At 40.4% G+C, this 26,749-nt stretch overlaps 2 protein-coding genes across 2 annotated transcripts; both read right to left on the bottom strand.

Moving 5' to 3' along the window:
• Positions 1 to 1,833: 1,833 nt before the first annotated feature.
• Positions 1,834 to 16,254, bottom strand: sin3b (SIN3 transcription regulator family member B). The gene is made up of 19 exons (XM_040128838.1): positions 16,144 to 16,254; positions 14,863 to 14,969; positions 14,211 to 14,364; positions 12,328 to 12,693; positions 11,738 to 11,893; positions 10,952 to 11,080; positions 10,681 to 10,770; positions 10,414 to 10,532; positions 9,811 to 10,024; positions 9,435 to 9,551; positions 8,999 to 9,237; positions 8,127 to 8,310; positions 6,449 to 7,316; positions 5,530 to 5,699; positions 5,257 to 5,430; positions 4,543 to 4,635; positions 4,340 to 4,434; positions 3,282 to 3,480; positions 1,834 to 3,102 (listed from the first exon to the last, which is right to left on the bottom strand). Exons 1-19 carry the CDS (start codon positions 16,252 to 16,254, stop codon positions 2,866 to 2,868), a joined length of 3,822 nt encoding a protein of 1,273 aa, XP_039984772.1. The 3' UTR covers positions 1,834 to 2,865.
• A 752-nt stretch (positions 16,255 to 17,006) lies between these two features.
• On the bottom strand, positions 17,007 to 26,049 carry haus5 (HAUS augmin-like complex, subunit 5). Its single transcript, XM_040127700.1, has 19 exons — positions 25,690 to 26,049; positions 25,508 to 25,570; positions 25,231 to 25,263; positions 24,487 to 24,511; positions 24,174 to 24,306; positions 23,852 to 24,011; positions 23,643 to 23,739; positions 23,125 to 23,216; positions 22,970 to 23,024; positions 22,735 to 22,862; positions 22,572 to 22,653; positions 22,285 to 22,439; positions 21,657 to 21,819; positions 21,386 to 21,466; positions 21,094 to 21,239; positions 20,522 to 20,618; positions 19,270 to 19,408; positions 18,943 to 19,075; positions 17,007 to 18,129 (listed from the first exon to the last, which is right to left on the bottom strand). The coding sequence occupies exons 1-19, from the start codon at positions 25,785 to 25,787 to the stop codon at positions 18,027 to 18,029; spliced, it is 1,983 nt and encodes a 660-aa protein (XP_039983634.1). The 5' UTR covers positions 25,788 to 26,049; the 3' UTR covers positions 17,007 to 18,026.
• Positions 26,050 to 26,749: the final 700 nt, after the last annotated feature.

Genomic DNA, 26,749 nt, shown 5'->3' with positions numbered 1-26,749 from the left:
TTGACTCTTTTCTTCTCTTTTACTATATATATATATTTTTAAAACTACTGCAACCTACTCTGACCTGTCGGTTTTTTACAGTCTCCATGCAGCCTGATTTTAGTAGATGTTTTCTGTCCTCCCCGGTGCACAAGAAGCTTTGCTGAGTGAGTATCTTCCCCTTTAGCGTGGCTTTGATGCTCTTCTGTGAATATAGATGCTCACAGATTAACACAAGTGCACAGACCTGTTTCACCAGCACTTGACTGCTGTGGTTGATTTCTTTTTCCTCTTGTGCGCTGCGCCCTCACAGGGTTTCTGCAGGGTTCACCAAGTTCAATTTAAGACTACCACGTAGAATGCAATTTAATACCTGTTTCAAAGATGGATGGATTGAGTCAATTAAAAATAATTCATTTACGTTTTTGCTAATATCGTCACTTGCCCATCATGGAAAAAAACTGTATAACTAATATCAGTGCCTACAGTTTGCCAGAGAAAATATTTAAGATTTTTGTAAGTTGAAGACTTTTTTGAGGAAACTGAATTCAGTGCTTTTTATGACATTTTGAGACCTGCAGATACCCTGCTTTCTTAGTTCATCTTTGTTGTTTCCTTAGTGGATATATGATTGCTTCATAATGTCTGTGCAGTATTTTGCAGTGCACTTGAGGAAGACTGTAACCATGTAGACAGTCATTCATCCTCCTTACGTCTACGAAAATATGCTCCTGGTGGTGAAAGGCGGCGTTGCAGGTCCAGACAAGATTTAGTGCTTGAGGTTGAGGAGCTCCAAAAGCACTGGCAGCCTTTAGATATTTGATGTTTTTTTTTTGTTTTGTTTTTTGTTCTCGTTCCTGGTGGGCAGACTGAGTCTGACGGTGTTTTACGTTCAGCGTGCCAAACAGGATAAATGAATCATCCTGAGAAGCCTGAAAATCTTGCTTCTTGGCAAAGAGAAAGCACCCACAAAAATCAAGGAGAACACAGCTTACTTTTTCGGCAAATCGCCATCCAACAAACCCTCATAATCCGGCAATAAATCACATCGGTCTATCCATTTTAGAGGAAAAACCCCTTGGACCTTGGAAACAGAAGTTAAAGCAATCTCACCACAGGGCCAATTAGTGGCAGTTTCGGGACTTTCAGCTGTATCACACGATCTTCCTCAGCAGACTGAGTTTGCCTAAACTAATCTATCTAAAATCTCAGCTCCCAAAAAAAAAAAAAAAAATTATCTACACTACCACAACAATTGGGCGAACTCCATGTGCTGAGGAAGATCAGCTCCAGAGCAGGTACTAATGGACTTTGTAATGAGTGTGTCAGTGTTTTAACTAAAATGTACACTAAACACAAGGAAAATAGGAACTTGTACAAGTAAATGCAATCAAGCACAACAGTCCCGCAATAGATTACTGCTTTTCTGGAACTCATCAGATTTAGTTTAGTGCCGCAAATGGCGATATTGTCTTTTTTTTTTTTTTTTGATTAATTGATTTTTCATTTCATCTATACAATGTTTGAAAATGGTCGGTCCCAGTTTCACAGAGCTCAAGGTGACGTCTTCTGTTGTCTGGTTCGATCAACAGTCCAGAATCGGCAAATTCTCTGCGTTTTTGCCATCAAAACAGTTACCCATTCATTTTCTTTCCTCAGCTCTAATTTAATTCTTGTAGAGACCTAGTCAGAAACGTGTTGACTTAATTTTGGTCATTTTGACATGCAGCCACTTCATGGACTGTTTTATGATTAACGTTCTGAAAAACCAATGTATCAATTCAGGGAGTTCGGCCAGTGAGTCTGTATGTTGAACGTCTCTCAAGCCAAAAACATAACCTGCCAGTCAACATCTAAGAAGGTCACAACTAGGTTGTTTATTTTATGATAACTGATACAGGATAAATGTTATACATTCTATTTTAACACTGATATTTTGCTTTTATTTTCAATGTCAGTATGCAAAAAAAAGACAATGCAAAGTAAACATTTGGTGAAATCATGAATATGATACATAATTTGACTGCTTCATCGATATTAAACCAATTAATTTTAAGGACTCCTTGTCGCCCTGGTGATAACTTGTTTCGCTACAACACAATAAAAGGGAGAAAAAATACAAAAAAACAAACCGCAAACATCAAGAGTTGGCTGACAGCAAACACTGTAAAGAACCACATGATCTTTAGATGTATCAATCAACTCGCGTAGATGCATATATAAAAATACAGGATCCCTGTTGTATATATGCACATACAGTAATAATGCAATTACTAGAGTTGTACAGCCTGTACTGGGCATACAAACAGACAAAATGAAGAGCAGGATACACATACATACACACGTTAACCATTATCTCTCCATATAAACACGCATAAACCAACCAAGCAACCAACAAGCAGAAGGCTCTCTGGCTTTAGAATCTAAAAACTACACTTGACTTAAAAAAGAAAAAGAAAAACAGACATTCACATTTCTGAAACAAATTTCTTGATCTCATAACTTTTCGCCTGATCAACTGTCTCTGTCCATCAGTCTTACCAACTATTAGTGCCACCAGAGAAGCTAGAATGGTGAGGATGACGATCTCCGTTTGTGCCGTCGTGTCCAACTCGTCCCATCACTCAGGGCTGAGTTCACTCTCACCGTTTACTGCACTGTCTGTGTTGGTCCCTCTCTCCACATCACTACGCATTCACTGACTCACTGTGTTTTTCTGCTAGTTTCTTCATCCATGAGTGAAATTGAGTGAGTGAACATGTTGTGGAGGAAGGTGGAGAAGTGTGACTGCAGCTGTTTATGTCTGTGTTTAGTGTATGAATGTCCTGTAAGTCCATGCATTTACCTGTGTGTGTGCGTACTGCATGTCCATCTCTATGCTGGCCTCTACGGTGAGGCCGGGGCTTTGCTACCGCTGTAATGAACTTGGTATCTGTTGACCGTTTGCCCTTTCACCTCGGTCGACAGGCAGGTGGTCTTGCAGGGGATCATGTCCTCCTCCTCCTCGCCCATTAGCCAGTTCTGCACCGAGCGTTCGGCGGAGGCCGTAACGTGATTGGCCAGCCAGCCCTGGTGCCACTTGTCAAAGCGTTCGTGCTGGCTCGCTGCCACTCTGTGCTGCGACTGCGGAGGAAGAGGAAAAATTGTCAGAGCCTCATTTCTGAGACACCGCACAGGAGTTACCGAGCAGAAAATGCGCAGGCAGGGTTTAATTTTCTGGACGTCACCCAGATTCACCAGAACGCTTTCAACACATCACAACACAAACTAATGTGTGAAATTAAATGCAAACTCCAACCCACCTTCCTGGCCTTGACCAGCGCTCCTCGGCGGTACATGTAATCCTCAGAGTTCATGACAAACACCATCTTGTGAGTATTGAGTTTAAAGCGACAGTCCAGACTCCCGGCGTTTTCCACGCCCAGCTGGCGGTGCCACTCTCTCCTGCAGCGCATCGCCTCCACCTGCCGCACCTGCCAGCGACGGAAACGCCGCAGGTTCCTACGAGAATAGACACATTTTAGACATTTATCACATCTTAAAGCAGTTATTTGGATTACAATATCTGTCTGACATAACCGAAAAACAACTGAATGACATATGAAATAGACTCTGTTAAACTTACAAATGTTATCTGAGGTGAAAGTGGCGCTCTGACCACAATATGACTCTAAAGTCAGATAAGTTTGGGAACCGGTGACGCATTTTTATGGAACACATCCTCTTTTATGCAAATTCCACTCAAAGGAGGTGTTTTTAAACTAGTACTGTGCACTGAAATACAAGTGTAGTAGATGACCTGTACAATTAAATTGAATCCAACAATCAGCCCTGCCCTAAATTTGACCCTTTCTGTATGTTATCATATTAGTTTTTGTTGACATTGTGTCAGAAATATGTTGACTCAATTCTTTGGTCTTTCCGTTCATCGTTTGTGGTTGTGTCATCAAATTATTTGCTGTGTAATGCACGTCCAGTAGACGTGCATGGGAAAAACAAAGTTTGAACTCCTGCAAACTTTGATCAATACGTTTTGTTGAAAATGCAATGTTTTGTATGACAGGAAAATTTTGTTTTCATAAAAAAAACATAGTGGTGACAGTGTGCAGAAATTCAATCTTTCGTCTGTCGTAGTATTTTAATGCGTTATACTGAAAAAAGTGTTTCACGTAGGAAAAGGTGGGAAAGAGAGAAGAAGCCCAAAAAGATCTGGTGCAAGTTTGGTCACAAGTTCATTTGGCTGTATCGTTTATTCAGATACATAAGGTGGCTGTAAGACAGTTATGTATAAACTTAAAATGAGAAGTGGTTTGGTCTAAATGTCTAAAAATCAGATTTGAAAATTATTAAACTGTCATACCTGGGCAGAAATACTGGTTTGAAGAAGTAGCCCTCTGCTTGTGAGCACAGACTCGACTCTGTTCCTACAAATTGCTCCATGTAGCTCGACAGGCACTGAGGGAGGAAGCGAGAATGCTTTAGTTTAACTTCAGTCAGATTATTCATTCCAAGCTGTCTGTCAGAAAAGCAAGTATTTAAACAGTTTGTAAACATGTGTTCTACCTGTACATCTAACGGGTCATCAGCCTGGGCCTCCTCCGTGTCCAGCAGCTCAATGGTCAATGTCACGTGACCCTTGTTTTGGATAAACATCACCTGATGATACAAAATGCAGAGAAACATATGTAAACCAACTCAAATCAACTCACTACAGTGGGAAGAAAAAAAAAACAAAAACAAGAAAAACAGGGACCATACTGAAATAAGAGACTCGATTGGTTAAAATCTATAAACACAGCTTTGATGCGAGACAAAAGGTGCAGACAGTTATGGCAGCTGATCCAATAATATGCAAGTAAATTTAAAGATTTATACACACTAGTGTCACTTCCATGTCCAAACGAATACAGATTAAGCCCTACTCATAACATAGAAGGTGAAACTGCAACTAACTATGTTAATAGCATTCAACACCTTCAGAAAAATGGAAAGAATGAGTTCTGAACTAAAATGAGTGAAAATCAGTCACCTTTAGTAAAGCAGTTCTCTTCAATCATGATCATTTTTTCTAAAACACTCCATTATAGAAACAGCTATTAGTGATTTGCTTTGCTTTAAGCTTGGTAGGTAAGCTTTGCTCTGTAGTGTCGAGAGAAATGTTAGCTATCGCCAATGGCAGTAAATGATAGAAAATGATTTGACTATAAAAAAAACACAGCAAAATGTCAGGGCCACATAGATAATACACTACCACACTCACCAGGACTCTGTGCTCACCTTAAAGCAGTTCTCCTCAGCCATGACTCTCTCAGCTTTCCACTGGTAGCTCGTCTCCCAAGCGGCTCTGACACACTGTGAGGACAGGTTCCCCCCCGCTGCTCCCCGCTTCCTCTCAGCCAGGTAAAGATCAACCACCTGCAGACACACCTCGTCGCTCACCAGGTACTGCAGCTAAAGAATAAGAAAGGAGAAAGTTAGAAACTGGCACAAGAGTAGAGTAATGTGGAAGAGGACAATCTTAAAAAAGAAAAAAGTAAGATTTTTGCTTACCTGCCGAATTATGTTGTGGATGACCTTGTCAATGGTGAAGCCGATGTAGGCGTGGATGGTGAACATCTCTCTCAGTGTGTCTTCATACTGCGTGGAGTCCAGGTTGCCATCCAGCAGACTGCGCACCATGTCCAGGAAGGCTGGGTAATACTCTTCTAACTCCACCTCACCTGTGGAAGCAAAGGGATGTCACGTCTGTTACAACAGCATGTCATTACAACTGATTTAATGTAGCTATGGAATGAGCAGTGTCAGTGTGGATCTGCTGTCACACCAAGGCTTGGACAGGTTTTGTACGCCCTGTGCTCATCTCTAGCGTGAATGAAATATTTAAGTTCAAATGCAGTTTCAACCAAAAGCAGAGTGGATATCATTACATAACTGCTGCCTGATATCGGCAGTGGAGCTGCAATTAATCCCTCAAAAGAAAATCAATCGGCAACTATTCTGATGATAGATTAATTGTTCAAGTAATTTTTCAAGCAAATATATTAACATTTCATGGTTCCAGGTTCTCAAAATGTGAGAATTAGCTTCTTTTCAGGGTCTTCTATTTAGAAAAAATTATGTATTTTTGGGTTTTGGATTGTTGGTTGGACTAAACACACCTTGTACCTGGTAATAACGTCTCCCTGTATCGTGATGCCCTTTTTCACTATTTTCTGATTTTTTTATGGTTCAAACGATTAATCGATTAACTGAGAAAATAACTGGCAGATTAACTGATAATGAAAAGAATCATTTGTTGGAGCCCGACTCTGTAGTTCACCTGCTTGAAAGGCTTTGTGTTAGGAATAGGTTTGACTGTTTTAACATAGTCCAACCAGCTGTTTATAGAAGCTGTTTTACCAGAGCCTAACAACTTACAATAAAGAAATGATCCAAAAGTGATCAGGAACTGACCAGTGGCTGAACTTACTGGGCTGTTTGAGGCGGAGCTCCATTGCGAGGTCACATGCTTTTTCCCTGCGTCCCTCGGCCATCAGCAGCCTCTCTCTGCTTTGCTCGGCTCGGTGCTCCAGCAGCTGCCGTTCTGCCTGTCTGTAAACCCGCAGCAGCCGCGAACACAGGGTCTGGTGCAGCCGCAAGAAGAAATACCAGTTGTTGTTGACGAAGAAAAGATTGTAGACACCGTCCAGCTCCTTCTGGTGCTCTGCTTCGGGGTCGCGCAGGTCCACCTTCTCCCCGGCTACACCTGAACCTGTTTCCATAGGTGTAGACCCAGGGGTGGATGCGGTGGTCCCTGCAGGCTGACTCATGCTACTGGAGGTGGTGGAGGCCTCTGTGTCCGCAGGTTGGGATGGGCTGCAGCGCCTTCGCCTGGACTCACCATTGAGCTGCTGCTGGGGTTGGGACTGGGTCTGGGACTGGGCAGGTTGGGGTTGGGACTGACTACCTGCGGCTGCCACTGCTCCTGATGCATTATTAGAATTACCATTTCCTCCTGCTGCTCCTGCTGATCCGCCGCCTCCTCCTCCTCCTCTCTCTCCTCCCTCCTCAGGCTCACCCTCCTCATCCGTCCATTCTTCAGTATCACTGAGCTCGCCACGGCGGGAGAAGAACAGGTCGGGGACAAAGTGCTGGATGATGCGCTTGATGTGGTCCTTGTCGTCTTTGTGAATGGTGGGCTGACGTTTGACGTGGTAAATGATGAGCGAGGCAGCGTCCTCCAGGATCTGTTTGTCCTCATATGTGAACACCATGTGAGGCTCGCTGGATGAGGCTGAACCGGAGCCATTGCGGCCCTGCTGGCCAACTCCACCTTCTTCCGTGCTCTGCTCCTGACGCTGAGTTAAAGAGAAAAGAGATAAATGTGGGCAAATTCAGGATACACTGAGACAGGCTTATTTGAAAATTGAAAATCATTGATTCTAATGAACCATAACATCTAATGGTGTTATTGATCTCAGAGAGATTTGATCTTTTTCTCTAACAGCTGCACTACACAAAAGATGGGATGAAGAACAAAAAAAAAAACAAGAAAAAAAACAACATACAATGAAATGACAGAACAATCTCACCACAAGGTTCATTCACTTGATTGCTTGTTCTAGAGCTTTAAACCATAATCTCATTATGCTCATCAACAGATGGATTATAATCAGTTGACATGAACTGTAGATATTCAAACTTTCATAAATTCTGATCCACTCTTGTGATTGAGTCTTGAGTTAACATTTTTATGTCAGCTCCTGTGTCCAATGTCAATAATGAACTGTCAAGGTCAGCTAAAAAAAGGAAACCAGAAAATAGGAGAAGAGACTAATTTGTTCAAATGAACACTGTTTATCAACTTGCCCCCAATCATCAAACCGCGCTGACCACCAGAATGAGGTGGTCAATGATGTGTGATGTTCGGCTCTGGGTTTAAATGAAGTTCAAAAGAAGTTTAAAAAAAAGGGGTGTTGAGCTGCTTATTAACACTTAAAAATATAATGAATGATTTAATTATGTCGTATTGTGCCCAACCCCCGGTATGGCTCTACAAACTAGTCCAAAAATTTTACAGGAATGTAATGTGACACTCTACACTTCATTATCATTTTATGTTATGAAGAACCCAGTGTTAAACCCGCAGATATGAAGAGAATTTTTACCTCATCATAGACGCTCTCAATCTCATTGAGAAGACTCTTTGACCGCAGGGCCTTCATGTCATTCTGTTTGAAGTTGACTCCTTGGTGGTCGAGGGACTTCAGGTAGGCTTTCTCGTACTGCTCCCTCCATATCTTATTGAAACCCTGCTGGGCCTCTCTCCACTCCTCCTCCTTGGCTTTCAACCTGTAGGGAACAACACGACTTCAATGTAGATCCTTGACAAAACGCAGCCATGTTCATGAATTTGTCATGTTAACATGTGTGCCAGTGCACTTGCTTGTGCCAACGGCAGTTTGATTGTAAGGATTAAAGTATCAGTGGAAGGAACCATCAGTTTTACAGAATTTATTCTTTATATTGAAGCCTGCCATGTGTAAAACACAGATTTCCAAGTGCCTGCGTAGAGTACACTGAATACACAATGGTTCAGCTTTGTTGGCAGAACGCACAAAAGATCACTGCCTGATGATACAAGGATCTTATTTATGCCATCAGCAAACTTTACACTTCCATCATATTGTCACTTGGTTAAACCTCCATGCTGGTAATGTAAATGTCTTTAACTGCCAGTAACAAACTCATTTCTATGTTCACTGTTGATATACAAGACAATTAGAGCATTTCGACAGCATACAGTGTCTAATTAACATAATTTTAATACATGCACATATAACAGTATGAAGTAAGAAATAATTTGCAATGTGCTTAAATTGTCCTGACAACAACTCAGATGTCACAGAAGAAGCTGGTGAGGTCTGATAGGAAGATCATAAACTCAGGAATTCAGCCTCTACATTTCTTTCATTAAATGTTTAAGCAGTGAGGAAATTTGAAATAATGCCAAAACAAAACAGAAAAAGATAGTCCTGACCTCTTGAGCACCACAGGCACAGCGGTGGCGGGACTCCTCTTCAGTCCCTCAATGATCTCAGGGGCTTTGTCGCCATAGATACGATACACAGCGCGACGCTGGATGACCTCAGAGGTGCCGCCCAGGCAGTCATCTAATCTGAATCGGTCTTGGTCCTCTGGTGAAAGGCGGGACAGCTTCTTCTGGACACTCTCTAGCACCCGGATGGTGGCCAAGTTTGTCTCCAGAACCACGTCCAACTAAAAGTGGAGAATTACAGATGTAGAGCTTTTAAAAAGACAGTATGTGCTGTATGTGTCAAACCTTACAAGAACCTTACTTTACAAGAGCACTGTCACAAAAAGATAAAACCATATATTGAGTAATTTGTAATGTTTATACAAACCTCTCTGCTTTACAAGAAGCATAAACAGAATGCTTGTTAGGATGTACGTACCTCAAATCTTTCATCCTCGCAGCGATGCAGCTGCTCCTCATAAGGAGTCTTCTTCGAGCTGACGAAGGTGGAGTCCTCTGACCAGGAGGGGAATGACACCCAGGTATCGTTCAACACCTACATACATACATACACAAAATCTCATTGATAAATCATTATCAATGGAAAAAAAGCCTTTCTACAGAAAAATATTTCATGATGAAAGGCTATTCCATTATTTACTATATGAATACTAAATAAAGATCCCCTGCAGAGTTTTCGACCACTAGTAGTGCTTTAGAGTAAAGGTTTTATGACTTTGAAACCTCCACAGGGCACCTTAAGCCAATGCAGAGATCTAGTGATAACTCTTTTAGTAAAATGTAAGTGGGTGTACCTCCTTGCATAGGGCAGTGCGCCCACTGCATTTAGGTTGCTGGTAGGTCTTGGGCAGTGCTCTGTAGCTGGACCCCAGGCGCTTGCAGGAGGCATAATCCACCTCCCTGCCCCCTCCCCCCTCCATGTAGCGATCCGACAGCCCTGACACAGCATGAGAGAGCTCTTTGTCCCCCAGAAATGACTTGAACTGTGTGTACAGTTCGGGAAACTTCCTGGAAGGAGATTGATGAAATCATGAATGAGATATCAGGAGAAGAACAGCTGACCAAAGAGCAAGTGTTTCCCACAGAATAATCCTACCAATCCGAATGTGATGTGGTTAAAAAAATCTGCGTTGCATCATTTGACTGTAATGGTTGTATCACTCCTATTTGGATATAACTTTATAAATTATTAAACGGACCTGAAAGTCTTTCTAAATAAATCTACATGTTGTGCAGTAATACCAGAAATCCTCTTCTAAAAGACCAGACATTAGCATCAACACTATTCTCAGGCTCCCTGCAACTACTGTAACCCATTTATTTGTGCATCCATTTTTCTCATATTATCAAGCCACCTAAAACATGTATCCAGCTCAATCATCTTTCCATCCACTTACCCCAGGAAAGGAGTGACTAGCTGTAGCAGCTCTGCTCCCGAAACTACTTCCTGGTTAAACAAGGCGATGCAGCGCAGGAAGTTCTCGTACACTTCCTGGCTTTTAAACAGGCGACGAACCTGAATGATGGGTGGGTTGACAAGGAAATTAGACCAATGATATTAAAAGTATTAAAAATATATGTAAAGACGGGTGGGGGGGTACAGTGGCAGTGGGTCAGAGGAACAGTATGAACCAACAGTACTCTGGAGAAAAATTATGCCTCACCTTGTCAAAGAAAGAGAATTCTCTTAAAACTCCATGTTTGCCAACTGAAGCAAAGGACTGATCTTTGGTACAGGAATACTTCATTTTTTTCTAAATAAATAAGAGAAAAGAAATATATAAGGACCTTTACATTTAAACATCAGTTATCAAAGTTATTGTAGTTGGAGCGTTTTGGATGATACAAAGTGTTGCTGAAGCTGTTTGAGACTAAGGACATGTATACATACACTGCTGCATTGCCCAAGGCAACTATTCTAAATGGAGAATTTACCTTCAGCAGTGGAGACATGTGCTGCAGTAGGATGGGTCTTGGCCTCTTTTTGTTCTGTTTGGTTATCGTGTCCTCTTCCTCCGGCTTTTTCAGCTGCTCTTTCCCCCCTGTCAGTGAGCTCCCTGTGAACTACAGGAGAGACATACGGACGTTGGAAAAACTTATAAAGTTATACTTCTCTAGACTAGGGCCGCGACTAACAGTTATTTTCATTATTTTCCCAATTTATCATTTGATGTATAGAATCAGAAAACAGTGAAAATGCCCAAGTTGTCACATTCATAAGTTCAAAAGCTAAAAATCTTCAATTTACTTTCATCGAAGACAAAATATAGCAAATATTCACATTTGAGAAGCAAAAACCAGTGACCCTTTGACACTATTGCTTGAAAAATGCCTTAAAAAATTACTTAATATCAAAATAGTTGTCAATTAATGTTCTTTCAATCAACATATATTCCATATTTGGACTGTTCTGTAATGCTTTGTCAATGCACTTTCAAGTCCTTTTTCTGAAGAAGAAGCATTTTTTTGCACATTACTTATCTATTACATATGTATATTATCAGCATGACATTAGCAGTAGCATAGATATACAAAATGTCATTAGCATAGCAATTGTGAGGCTTATATTTAAAAAAAGTGAAAGGGGAAAAGGTACAACAGCAAATATTGTTAACCTGGTAGCAAGACTGACTACGAAGTCTTTATGTTACAACTTTTCCCATTTGTCATCTGTTTTAAATTGGAACATTATCTGTCTCTGTCTATTGTTGCTTGACTGACCAGTGATCTCTTTGCATCAGGCAGGAATTGTCCAAACTCAGCCAGCAGATCTTCTTGTCCCTTAAAGAGACTGGCAACTTTAGAAAACACCTCATCTTCTGTCATCCCACTGGTGCCTCGGCTGCCTCGACTCTCCTTCACCTCCAGTTGCTCCTTCTAAAAGGGTAGTAGGGGGGAAAGTGGCATCAGAGGTGAGCAATCAAACTTGATTTTAAACAGCAGAGCCAAGTTGAAATTCTTTGAACTGGCTAGACATGGTCAATATTAGCGCAAGAGACACAATCACTGTCAGTGTCCTCCAAGAACAGACCACTGTGGAAACACTGGACAATAATACTTCAACTGTGGCCTTAATTACTTTCTTATTCACAATTGGTGTTTTGAACAATTCTTATTCAAAACTCCATAAAGCAATTTAGAGAGGACTCAGCTTTGCTAAAACTTTACAGTGACATTCAAAATCTTTAAGGTGGAATAGGAGGAAAGTATGAAAAACTACAACTCAGTAACTGAAAGCTACATCGCCTATATTATATCACAATATGCAACTAAAAAGCAACGTACGTCACTAAATTGTATTGCCACAGTACCTGATATGTATGTAGAATCTCTAAGAAGGCTCTGTAGATCTCTGGGTGATCCAGAAAGCGGTTTTTGATCTTGTTTACGTAGCTGATGGCACTGTCAAACTCTACGGGGCTTGTCTCTGAGGCAGGTGGAGATACGGACGAGGTGGTGGCCTGATTCTGACTCTCTCTGCTAGTCAGGGGAAGAGAAAGTCTGCTGGGAGGCTCCGGAGGTCCTGCTGAGGTTGATGAAGGTAGGGACTCTGATGAGGCAGCCTTGACTTCACTGGTCGGGGCAGGGCCAGCTTCATTGTGGGCGGCAGAGGCACTACCTGAGGTAGCAGGCGCTGCAGAGGTGGTGAGACTCTTCCCCTGCTGGCCTGGGGATACCTGCACAGATGAAAGACATTAGGAAGGTGTTGAGCTAGATGATCAGAAGTGCATTAACTGTAGCAAATTGTTTATCTACTTCAGTTAAGATTTTGTGGTTAGCAAAGTTAATGCGTCTGTATTGCAACAAAAATATTAAACCCTTGAACACTACTGGTCTCAGTAGGTTTGTCCTAAATCACTCCCTCCTTCACTCATTCACTACTCTTTATATAATAAAGACTCACATCGGTAATTTTTGCATATCTCCTTAAACCCTAATATAATACTCACTCAAATTCTTTGAGGTGAAACGGGGTGAAAATAAAGCAAAACTACCTCTCTCCTTAACCAAAAAACCATATGAATTGCAACTTTTTCGTATGTAAAATGGGGCGCATTGCATTGCATTTCTTTCAAAGACACTATATACTGCATAAATGACACACTCAGAATTCAGTCACTCAAATAAAATGGCCGACAGTAAATATAGCACACTTGATAGTAACTAAGGAGTGATTACGGACACAGCAAGTGTTTCCCTTAAACTTCCTATGAAGAAGCTTCAAGTTATACCAAAAAAAATATCTTTTCGAAATACACGACAACATTACATACACGTTGTGTCTAATTCACTTCAGTAATATTAGACTTATATTGAGTGAAATAAGGACATCCCAGAAACCATTTTTAATGACCACACTATTATGTCAAAAAAATAAAATAAATAAAAAAAGACTCAGACTCAGAGGTACGGCTGCTGCAATACTAAAACATACAGCCGAACCACATTCGGTGACGAATTCTAAAATCAATGTGGTTGTCAAAAAGTTTTGATGCAGTAAACCTCCACAGCTCCAACTAACAGAGCTGAAACTAGCCTCTGCATTCTTTCTGACTTACTCTCAGCCAAAACTCGCAATACTTCGCTTAATGCGTAAACAAAATATCAATTCATACCAAGTGCTAACTGAATTGAAACTGGATCTGCCCTGATGGAATTTAGCATCTAATCAGTTCTGAATTGCAATTCATCAAACCCTTACAAACTTTTCGGTGCAATCATTTTTGTATCGGATTCTAGACAAGGTATATATGTATAAAACTGTTTAAGAGGGATAACCCTCTAACACTAACCCTAATCAACCCATAATTTATACATTGCATAGGGTATATGTATAATTTAGTGTAGCATATTTCAGATCTTTAAAAAATTCTTGGGATCTTGACTAAAATCTAAAATTCTATCTAAATGTGTTTGGTTCTTCAAGTTAAATTTGGGAAAAAGGAGGTACTCCAATGGTAAAACACCTTCATTGGTAAGTATAGTTAGGCAGAGAACTCAACTCTTCTTCTGAGTGCAGAAGAAGCACTTGTTTCCACTTAAGAATTGAAACGTTCTGTGGGCTTAAAAATTGAGTTCTGTTCAGCACATCATTTTGTATTGAGGGATATGTTGGAAGTTTCACAAGTTTGAATATAAATAAAGCACCGCTTTTGAGAATTTAAAAACTTCAGCTGTGAGGAGAGTGTCTCACCTGTGTAGAGAACGGAGATTGGAGGAAAGCCATCCCATTCTTGGGGACCTCTATCCGATACCCCGGTGGGAGGAAGGCATTGAAGCCCAATACTAAGTCTGGGTGTCCATGGAAGAGCTGTGAAACACGGTTTATCACCCCTGGTGTGTCAATGCTATTCAGGGGAACAGATAGAAACAGACGTTTTAGAGATATAGTTACCAGAGGCAAATAAAGATGAACTTCTCTCATATGCTGCATGGCGACAATAACCTCCCAATCAAAGAGAGTCTTACAGATTTGTTTAAAAAAGGAGCACAGTTAAATAACTAATTATAAATTCTGTTATTCCACATGTTTTACATTTCAAGGTAATATGAACTATTGCATAATTAGAGTAGGAAGCTATCTGCAATCTCTGCTTATTGATAAAAGCTCTATGTGTGGTTAATCTCTGGATAGTGATGTTTTGCAAACAAATCAGAATCTAGACACAAGCTCCACCATCAGCATCTCAAGAGTCTGTATGAGGAATCATCTCATTAAAAATGTATAACTAAAACTCAATAACTTCTGGTACTCTTGGGATTGATAGAGAGTAAGTAGCATCCATTTCTATGAATCTTTATATTGTACTTGTATGTTTTTTGTTTGCATAAACTGGCATAAATACCTCTGAGATTTGAACTCTTTCATGATGTCGAGAAACTTGTTGTATATGCCAGGATCATTTGCAAAACGAATTTTGACTTGGTCCAGATATGACAAGGCATCTTCAACCTAATCACAGAGGAAAAAACAAAACACACCATCAATGCAGCACAGAGCACAAGCAGTCTCACTTTGAGCTGTGAAGGAGCTTTTTGACAACATCCTGCTGCACTGTTGATAAAACAGGATCTTACAGTTATAAAGCTGTCAGATAGTGTAACATGTTTAAAAAGACAATAGTTTGTCTACACATCAATGCTACATCGCGTCTCGTTGAAAATAGTATATATTGGCAAATGCTACCATCAAATCTCAAGAGATGACACTATACGAACCGAAATATTTGAAAAGTGGACATTTTTTTTCTGCATGAAGTTATGTAAATAGACAATGTTTGCTTTCTTCATTGTCAACTGAAGTGATGTATCAACAAATGCACTAGTTAGCTGGACAAGTACCGCTAAATAAATAAATAAAACGGGTGAATACAAGAAACGCTAAGCAGCCTTGGTCCACTGGACCACATCTCTCTTTAATCACAACATCCTGGCTAGGTTAGGTTACGATAAACGACGTGTTCACACAAAGCACTGTCAGAAAATTGTCCACATCTAAAGAGGGTTGTTGTAGCTAACGTTAGCCAACAGCCAGTCAACAGACGATAATAACTCCACTAACACTTAAACACCTACCCACATACAAATATATACAATACGTTTAGTCACAGCTGGTCCCTGGCCAACAGTGCCGTGTTCGCAAAAACAGTGGGATAATATTCAAACCCTGCGATAACAAAGAAATGTGTAATGAAGCTGCTAATGAACTGAAATAGCCGTTCTTGGCTAGCCTGGCTGACGTCCTCCACTTTGTTCAGGGTGGCTGAAAAAAACGAACAAGGAGGAACTTCCCACAACCGAGGTTTGAGTTAACGTTTGCTCACAGTAGCTGTTATTGACATCGTAAATAAGAAACTGCCGCTAACTGTGCCGCTCGACTGTCACTCAGACATTCATTAATAAAACACTGCTTCCACATCTAACCTTAAATGTCAATGTTCGGCTGTTTAGCAATGAATTACTTTTAATAGGCCAGCGAGCTAACTAACGTTAGCCAGCCGTTCCTTTCACTACTCTCGACGTTAGGGGAGAAAGAGAAAAGCCTCAAATCCATTGCAATGATCCGACGAACAAAATGGTTCTGACTCTGAGGGACTTTTCCCTTGTCGTGTCCGTTGTCTCCTTACCTTCAGCTTCTGGAAGTGCTGCTGCTGCACTTGCTTTTGTGTTATAACGTAAGGCTTGTCTTGAATTTGGTTTATTTGCTTCGCGGTGCTGTGCGCCTGAATCTTCGCCATTATCCCGGCGACGGGAGGCTTGAGAGCCGCTACCACAACTTGAGAGGGAATCTTCGGTGTTACCTCCAGTTGTTGGCTAGCCGACAAACCTTCCTCTCGGTCGGGAAGCCAGCCTGCCAGCGAGCAGCCCTACTTTGCCTAGCTGGACAGTCTCGGCTCAGCGCAGAGAAGGACGGAGTGGAGGGTGATGAGAGACAAGCTGCTACTCGCTGCGACTTTGATTCAACATCACCATCGAATTAAACAAGCTGAGGCAAGAAGCGTCGGGAAATAAGCTGAGGGACAATGGTTGCCGTTTATCGTGTTTAAAATAACTATCGCCTGTCTCTTTAAATTCGGCGGCAGCAGTCTGTCCTGGCGTCCGGAAGCCAGAGTAGGAGTGAAAAATTGAAAAAAAAAAAGGAGTGAAAAATTGAACTGCGCAGCCGCAACGATGGGAGGAGCTGAGTTCACAAGAATCAGATTGCTCCACTCCCCCTTCACTGCTACAAAGGAACAATGTTACTCCATGCAAAACGATAACTGCATAGTTCACTCTGTACCCGCAACTACAACATCAACGGCGGACCGAGAGCTGACTGTGAGACAAATCGATACTGGGCTAATGATAGACAGCTACCTCTCTTACAGGAGGCGAATGAGCAAAATGCAGAATGAATTCAGCTTGGTCTTCAATGCAAGAGCTGGAGAGGCAGTTTTCCACAACTTTATTGTATTTTTTAATGCATTTCAAGGAAGACAGGAGCAAATACTTGGCTTTGAAATGATTTATTAGTAACTGACTTTCACATGGTAAAATATCAAGAGGGGTAATGACAAGAATAAACTGCTTCGAAAAAGTGTGGTTTAGTTTATAGTACTGCTTTCCAGTAGGGCTGCAATTAATGATTTACATTATCAATGAATTGAAAATAATAAAACACCAGGAAACAGTCACAAATGCCCGTCACAATGTCCTACATCACCATTTGACATCATCTAATGTCTCGTTTTTGTCCGACCAACAGTCCAAAACCTAAAAATATTAAATTTATTATAGTGTAACACCAAGAAAAGCAGCAAATTCTCATATTTGAGAAGCTTGAACCAACAAATGTTTGGCATTTTTGCTTGAAAATGACTGACACAATGAATCAATCATCAAAACATTAGACTTTTTGACTAATCGTTGCAGCTCTTCTTTACAATACAGAATATTTGTGCATTTCCTAACTACTGCAGCCATGGCCAGATTAGCCTGTTAAGGCGCCCCTGGGCAAAAATTTGCTGTGGGTCCCCATTCACCCCCACCTACCTTGCCCTGAATATGTGCCCTGCTGACTCCAAGTTCCCATTAAGTCCTGTGCAACCAAACCTCCCGTGCTGAAATAATAACTTCATATTTCTTTGTTTGGGGTAATTTGATTAAACATAACTTTATTTGGGAATATGCTCCACTTGAGGACCATAAAAACTAAAATAATTAAGTTCTTACAAGTACAGTTTGACCTTGGGCACAACCACCAGACAGGACCAGAATTTAGCTAATAAAGCAGGACCCACCTTAGTTGATCTGGTATTTCAGTGGTGAAAAAACACATTTATAACTAATCAAACTGCAAAAAAAAGTGAAAATGGATGAAATTGTGGCCTCTGTGCCCCTCATGGTCTGGGCTGTTGTCCACTTTGCCTTTGCCCGGTTGGTAATCCAGCCTTGACTGTAGCTTGGTCAATTTGCCACTGAAAGGTGCTGAAAGGGATCTCCTTTATATTTTTAAACTATGAGGCATCCCTTAAGAGGCTTTGGCAGCTAGTTTCCATCTTTGTAGCCACTGCGTAAAGGTCAGTCCTCCCTTACTGACCTCAGGGAGGACGTGCTGGGCTGGTTGATCCCACCTACATGTATGAACACACACAAATCAGAAAAAGTTGAACAGAAACCCAGACCCATAACTCCCGAGCAAAGGTATCCAAAAAATTATATATACGTTCATGTTTAGGAAAAAATCTACATGCAATCAAAGCAGTAAAAGGTTTAAGCCTAAGAGTTTACTATTTTGAGCAACAAAAGAAAACAACCAGGGTCTCATTTTCATAGTTTTGGCCATAACTTCTGTCATTTTACTCAGCCCATGGCTGGTTGTAATGTTTAATTAGTGTATTTTGATGTCAAAATAATTATCACAAATAAATGCAAAATCACATGAAATCATTAATGTTGAATTCAATGTGCTGTGCTCCACTATTATGCATTACATCAAAAAAAAAAAAAGAACTTCACTCAGTTTCATAGTTCATAATTGCAATTTGCGCAGAATCATTTAAACAAAAATATAGCAAAACAATGCACCATACATGCATATCATCAAAGCAGGATTTCACTGAAACAAAATGATACTGAATTAAAGACCACTGAATGATAACTTGTCACGTTTGCTTTCATTTCACTTGCAGATGTATGTATATGTTTAGGTAACATAGTTAGACAAGATTAGTTTTAAAACCTTTGCTTGTTGCTTTGTTTCCCTAATGTACTCCACTGTAAAACTGTCAAGGAGGGGACATCCCGAGATCTCAACAATGAATGAACTGATAGGAACAATGGTGAAACTATGAAAATAGACATTTCTGAATTCTTAAAAATGCTAAATGTGATGCATCCATTGTTTTAAGGTACAGTAGGTTATCTACTTCAGAAATGTGCCTCACCAGTAAGAGATGGCAGTTTTGACTTGGTCCCCATAAGAAAGGCCCTGCGCACAACGTTGGGTGAGGCCTCTGACTCTTGGTACAAGAGACTTCAGAAGCTTCTGATCCTCTTCCACGACTCTGGACAGCAAGGCTAAGAAGCATATTAAGGACCAACAGTAGATTTGTTGTTACTAAAAGTGATCACAGTTCCTAAAACTTCTTTTTGCCAAGGTAACAAATTCTTCAATAAATACAGTTGCTGTACAAACAGCCACATGCAGCACTTGTTACTGTGTACTTTGAGCACAATAAAAGCTTCTCTTTTGATTAGTTCCTCTGACTAACCTTTTTGATCTGATGCATGCAGCCTTTCTGCTTCCTTCTGTAATTTCTGCAGCATAGCAGAGTGAAGTTGCAGTAACTGACGGAGAAAACGTAACTCAAGCTGCTGGGAGCGCGCCTGGAAACACAACTCCTCTGGAGCCTGAAGTGTAAGAACAAGGAGAAAAATGAGTCTGCATTAAAGTCAGTGAAAGAGGAAAATGACAAGTAATTCCACGAAATGACATGCAAACTGTATAAAAGCACAAGTTACACAGTAATTATTTGTAAAACAAGCATATGTCCCTACAAAGGAAACTCACAGCAGCCTAGAAAATACAAGACTATTGGTGTTATGCCTTTGTGCAGTAAAACTGATTTTCACGGATATTATTTTTATCTGCTGTGCTAGTAAGAAGACTGGGGACAAATGATGTGACAGTGACAGTCAGCTGGATAGTCAAAATCACTGTGGGCATGTGGAGTTTAAGGAGCAGAGTGGGAGCTGCTACCACAACCTTTATATAATCAAACTTCACCTGCAAAGTTATGTAGCAAAATTTCATTAACCATGCATTTCACTTCCCATCTTGAAGTTTGTTAGATTCCGAGAAATGATAATGACACTGGAGCCGAAGTTCTTTAATGATGAGCTGATTACAAAGATGTAAAAAGAAAAAAAAGATTACAACATTCAAACTGGGAAGTTGAGTGGTTTGGTATTACCACTAAGGGATGGAGGAGCTGCTTAATAGAGCTTTATTTGAAAAGAAATCTGAACTCTGTTGAGGCACATAGTCGGACCCATACTAATACTACTAGTAGTCATAGTAGTAGTATTTTAGTATTTTGTTAGATTTTAGTGTAAATGTTATTCAGTCTTAAAATCCATTTTCAGATGCTCTGCCACTTTGACAATACATTTTTTGGTCTGTTGTAAAGTAATTCAACACTTTTTCAGTGTGTTTACAATGCTTATTAGTGCTCTTCTATTTTATTACATGTATCATTTTTTTACCATATAAAAAGAAAAATCATTTTGTCCCACATTATTCCATAGGCTTACAGTTAATGGTTAGTGAATAAAAACAAAAATAAATAAACCAAATTGAAAAGAAATGGCTTCGAATTTAATCATCAGCCATTACATTATGAATCAAACAGACATTACCCAAGGAATGACATGCATGTATAGTGTTGCTTTGGGAAAATCCACAAAGAAGAAGGAGATCTCACTTTTGTTACAACAGATTGATGCATTAACATCAAAACTCACCTTGTACAGTGGGAATGACAGGCTCTGACACATGCCGCTGAAGGTTGAAGACTGCAAGCGATGGATGGACAACCACGATGCAGGGATTCTTTGCATTCTGAAACAACAGGAAAAATTTAATTTTTCTATTTTTTGTTCAGTAATTGTCACCACTTGATCAAGAGTATGATTAAAAAGGTCTTTTCTTGTTATGCACTTCTCTAAGTGAGTCAAATGCTTTAGTCCAGTGCAGCTGGAGCCACAAGTGTACCACTGATCAAGTAAGATCATTTTTTGACAGATTATTATTTTGCTTCTCTCACCTCCCTCCCTTTGTGAATTTGTAATTCATCATTAAATCCAACAGAACTCAACCCAACTGTGAAAAAGAAGTTGGCAGCGTTTTTTGTCCAGGCTTTTTTATTTATTTATTACCAAATACAAATTTATCTGGCAGTGAAATATGTACTTGGATATGAAGTCCTCAGTTTTGGTGTTAATTTAGGAACCTTTTTTCTAAACTAGAACAAAAATAAAATTATATCAGTTATGTACTAACCTTACCCCTTTGCGTATGGGCAACTTTCTCTTACCCTTCAACAGTCCTGCGGTCCAGAGCAAGAAGGGAAATCACTCCAAACTGTCTGGCCTCCTTAGAAATAGAGTTCCTTAGACTGTTGGCTGCAGTGGGGACATCTTCAAACTGTGGCACCAGCTTACCCTGGATGAATTCCTGTAACTGAAACAAAACAGAGGGATAGAAATCCTCAAGAGATCTCCAGAAATGTAATTCTTCGTGACTAAAACATTTATTTCACCACAGCATGAAGCAAATCCTATAAGTAAGCTGTCTACTTAATTTTGACAGATGAAGAACATCCACACCTCCCTGTGCAGATGGATCAGCTCCGTCTTGGCTGTGGAGTTACCCTTTATCAGACCCCTGATCTGCTCCTGTCTGAGAACCTGCAGAGACACAACAACACAACATGTTTAATGATATATGTTGCAGAAATTTTAACCAGGTCCTCTATACCACATTTTGCTAAATAATTACTGATATAATGTACATATATAAAACACGAAGAAAATGCCTGATCCAAGAGGGACATTAGCGAAGGTTAAGAGAGGTCTCATTTTGAAAATTCACTCTCACCACTAGTTGTCTGAAGTCCAGGATGCTCTGCCACTGGCTGCGAAGGTTTCTGAGCGCCTTCTGTCGGCTTTTGGCATGTTCGTCCAGCTGGATACATCGGTCTCTGATGTGATCTCTGGCTGCTGCCTGCATCACAGACTGGAGTTCCAGCTCTAGAACCGACCTGACGGCAATACAGAGAGAGTTCAAGGTATCAAATGCAGGCAAAGTAAATTCTTTAAAACAAGTTTTTCATTTGTCCAGATCAAAAATCAATCACTAATTTGACTATTAGTTATTCTTTGTGTTTACAACAAATGTGTTGCAAATGCAAACACAAACAATTGCTAACTATAAGCAGAAGACAAGCAAAGAATTAGACTAAATTGAGCAGCAAAGATCAAAAATTAAACGTTCAATCTTATGTTAATAACGGCTGATAATAATGAGCTCCTACTCTCAAAATAATGAACTTTTTCCTGACTTTTGTTTTCTATCACATGAAATTCCTAAACTAAAACATTATTTGTGGGATCCATACAGTAATAATGTGTAAGGAAGTGGTTAATGCCCCTTTACTTAGTATAGATAGAAAATGTTTAGAGGATTTATTAAATTTTTGAATAAACTCTACAGTGAATGGACTTACAGTGGCAAGGTTTCATTGTGGAGCTCATCTACAATACCAGACACTTCCTGCTCAGCCTCTTTCTTGCGGGCCTGCAGCTGGTTTTTGAGCTGCTGGACTCTGGAGCGAGTCTGGGCCAGTTCCACCAAACTCTGCTCCACCTCTTCCCAAGCATCCTGGAAAACCAAAGAGAACCAACAAAGTGGGGGAAAAAAAAAAAAAATCAGCAACCACATGAACATGTCCTCTTTTAGTGGGAACTTTCTGAATATTATACTAAAGTATATGTGAGTGTTTGTGTTTAGAACCTGTAAGAGGGTCTTAACCGGTGGCAACTCATTATCCTCTTCTGCTGACATGTCCAGTAGGTGATTGCTTTCATAGCGGAACCTGCAATGGACATGCCAAACAAATACACATTGAAACCTTTGAAATAAATAGTCTAACATGCAATGTGGTGGTATGCCTCACCGCAGAGCTGTCACATCCTGGGTCACATCCAGAGAAGCTAGTTTGTCCTGTAGTTCCTTCTGTTCTCTGGAAGCTAAATATTGTAATGCTGAGAGGATATGGTTTGGAGGATAACCACCCAACAGGTTCTGATGCAATGACAAGCAACAACATAATAGTTCCAAGTGAAAATTAAAGACAGGATATAGACAAGTACCAAAAAATGAAAATTAAATTTAACGAAATTTACACCAACCTCCACAGCACTCAACCAGTACTGAAACATGGCAGTCCTCTGTTCATGAGTCATACTGAGAGGGAAAGAAGAACGAGAAAGAATTGAACAGTAAGTCTGAAAGACAGTTTGCGAATAGTTGATTTCTCACATAATGTATCACCTATAGGTCTTACTTTTTGGCTGCGGACTGCGCTGTTTTCAGTTCACTCTCTTGTAAAGACTGATAGAAGTGGACCCTGTCATCACAAAGCTCTCTCACTTTACGCTGATGGAAGAAAATAAAAGAAACAACGATGTTTTTCTTCACTTGGCATCTGATGTATTAAGGGCATCTTGGTCTGCGTTCCTCCGATTTGTGTGAATAGTTGCTGATCAAGTGGTATATTTTCTTACAAACGTGCAGATTTGGAAGACTGAATATCTAAAAAGCTGTCAAAGTCAAATCAGTATTTGTATCCACCAGCTTTCGTAGTATGAAAATACTCTTAAGACGGCACAAAAAGATGAATGATGAAAAGTCCAGCAGTAAATCATTGCAGTTTCCTAACAAACATGGCATTCAGTGTATGTTATTTTGACGAATTAATTTACCTGCTCTGTCCACACAGTGTATATACTGACACTGCATCTGCCAGATAAACGACACTTCAAAGTCTCAGTTGAACACAGAGCAGATTTAGGCAGCTCTTACCAGGACCTGTGCCTCTGCTGTGGTGTTGGAGTTGAGTTTGCCACTATCACTGCTTCTTGATGACTCATTATCAAACAGCACTTCAGTCTCTGCTTTCCTGTAATACATAATGCAGTACTTCTTTTTAAAATCTGACTAGTAAGGGGTCTATAAAAAGAGCTAAATTCATTCATTTCTATTTCACCTCAACGTTAAATTCTCTGCCTTACCTGGCCATCTGTTCCAGTGCCTGGCAGTGCCCGCTGATCTCTTGTGTGTCATCAGATAAAATCTTGCAGCCCAAGATGCAGTGCTGCCTGAAAGCCTGGAGAAGCAGCTCTCTACACTGGCTGTCCTCCACCTGGGCCCAGGTACGACTGATAGACTGCTCTGTTGAATAATGACAGGGTAAAACACTGGTGTGCGAGATCACCTAGCTTATTTTAGAACTACAGAACCTTTTTTATATTGAGTGTGTACACAAAGTATAAATACTGTAAATACAGCAATTTCCAAATGATAGCCAGCTCTAAATGAATGTGATGGACTAACCTTGTGTGGCCAACTGTTCCTCTGTTCCACTGATCTGAGAGTCGAGGTGACCGATCTCAGCTTTCAGCTGCTCAATCTTCCTCTGAAGCTCTCTCTGCTTGGCAGCCTTACTCTGGCCCTCAGCCTGCATCAACTGAGCGTGAAAAGACCATCATATAAGAGCACATTTCATGTAATCAGTGGCTTTCTTACTGAAATTTAAAAAAATCCACATTGTGTATCATTAGTGTGATGACTCAAGATTAATCAATCCGTACTTTCAACAGATAATTATGAAATAGAAATGATGAACGGGGAAGGAAAATAAGCCTACCTCTTTATCTTGAAGAACTTTGTACCTTGAAAATCATAGTGTCAAGGAAATGACCCAACAAATGCTAAACTGACAGTGGTCATGGTGGCTGAGGAAATTCAGCGTATACTGAATGATACAAAGTATACCAACAGGACATATTTGAAATTATTTTGGGGTTATTTATAAGATAGAACAGTACATACTTGGCAGGAGGCCGAGAGAGCGAGGGAGAAGGAATGAGATGCAGCATAAAGGTCCTCAAGATTTGAACCAGGCACAACCAGGGGGCACCATAAGACCAAAAGAAAGCATGCACTGTATGTATACCATCCTTTGCATGCCATGGCAGATGCAGGGTGACCAACAGATTGATAGAACGTAAATATACAATCAGCAGTAAGTCTTGAGCAAGATATTGACATTGCTGTGCCTGAGTTATATCCCACTCAATTAATTTTTCTCACAATTACAACCAAGAAATGTACTGGGGCAGTTCATTTTACAGTTGCAAAATTTACTTGCCACTTCTCTTTGTTGGACAAACAAGAGTGACACTGTTTTAAAACATTATCTTTGGCATCTCTGCACTTCAATTTCCTGTCACTTATCTGCTGAGATATACGCTGATACACTATAGCTGCAGTGAGCTAAAATCGACAGATAGATGAGCCAGGCCCATTCGTCAGTCAGCCTCTGGGTGCCATGGCCACTGTGAACACACTGGTGGCTTTCAAAATATTCCCTCGCAGTCTGGAAGGATACCACTGCAGATTGCCACGCATGATCCTCACGTTCCTGGAAAGACAGAAACAGTCAAAAAGCTGTAATCCATTATTTGCCCATCTGCCCGGCCAAACAGTGTACAGAGGGAGAGACTGCGGTTTATTTTAGGGACCAGGGCATTTATCAGATGCGAGGATGTTCTTTATTCTGACCAAACAAGTAGGGGCGAGTTGGCTTTGGGTACAAGAAATCAGTAGTCTAACCACAGGTAAATGATCAAGAGGTTACAAAAGAGCAAGGCAAAGCGAAGACTAACCTCTGATGGAAAATGTGTTGGGTGACATATTTCCATATTGACTTCCCTGTCCCAACACAGAGCCTGGAAAACAATTGACCAGCATTACTTCAACGCTGCAAAGTACGCGCGGATTGTGAGGATTATCTTCTTTTCAGTATTAATTGTGAGAACAGGGAAAGTATAGACGAGCCGATACCCACGTTTTAAAATAGCTGTCATTTGGCAGGCTGTCCGGGGGCAGACTGAACTCCTCTGTCACCCAACGCTTCAAGTCCTGCACAAGATTTCTGTCCGCCATCCTGACAGAGCTAGCTAGCTGCTCTCAGTGTCAGATAGCGAAGTTTGCTTGAGTCGTTGACCGTATTTAACCTCGCTAAGTGTAATCCTTTGAGCTTCGCTGCTCTTGTGGAAGATGGAACTCCCTTTTTAATACAGCTACGTTAATTTGGTAATGGCTTTCTTGTTTGTTTGTTTTTTTAAATCTGAAATACTCAAACTTTCAACTTCCCGCCCGTTCGCGGTATTTCCGGTCAGCATATCCGTTGAGGCAGCGCCGCCGCTGGTTGTAGTCGGTTGTGGTGGTGGTGGTTGTTGTTGTTGTTGTTGTTGTTGTTGTTGTTGCTGCTGCTGTTGCTGTTGCTGTTGTTGTTGTTGTTGTTGCTGTTGTTGTTACGGTTTACAGTGTTATGGATTTTGTTTTATTTTTGGGAAAATTCGACATAATAAAAATCAAACTAACTGACTGCCTACTTAACTTCAAACAGTTTGTAAGTAACTATTTTGGGGAAAAAAACAAAAAGGTTGTGAAAATGTGTACTTCTTCATTTATACAAAAATATAATGTACATACACAAATATACTAAAAACGAGTGTAGTCTGATTCCACAGGCCTGCATGAATCCTGCCTAAATTAAGTTTACAGTGTTCACTTTTTGTTGAAACTGTTTTAGAGAGGTGTTGTTTTGACTTTATGATCATTTGGGAGGATGCATTGCAGTTAAACTGACTTGCATTATACAGTGACGTGTTTCCGTTATTTAGCCTACATTCATTATTGTAAATGGTGTGGACAAAATGAAAACACTTGTCAGTGTAATGCATACAGCTGAATCAACACCTCTCTAAGACAGTTCAAACAAACACTGAACATTATAAACTTAATGAAGGTAGAATCTATTAGGGGACTGTTGTGTTAGACTGCCTTAGTTTTAGGTAAGTGTACCTAATAAACTGGCAACTGAGGGTATATGATGCGTCAGT

The sequence above is a fragment of the Xiphias gladius genome, chromosome 6 (assembly GCF_016859285.1).
Source record: "Xiphias gladius isolate SHS-SW01 ecotype Sanya breed wild chromosome 6, ASM1685928v1, whole genome shotgun sequence".
Lineage (NCBI taxonomy): Eukaryota > Metazoa > Chordata > Actinopteri > Istiophoriformes > Xiphiidae > Xiphias > Xiphias gladius.
Note: the sequence above shows the minus strand (reverse complement) of the source record. Positions and strands in the feature narration are given on the sequence as shown.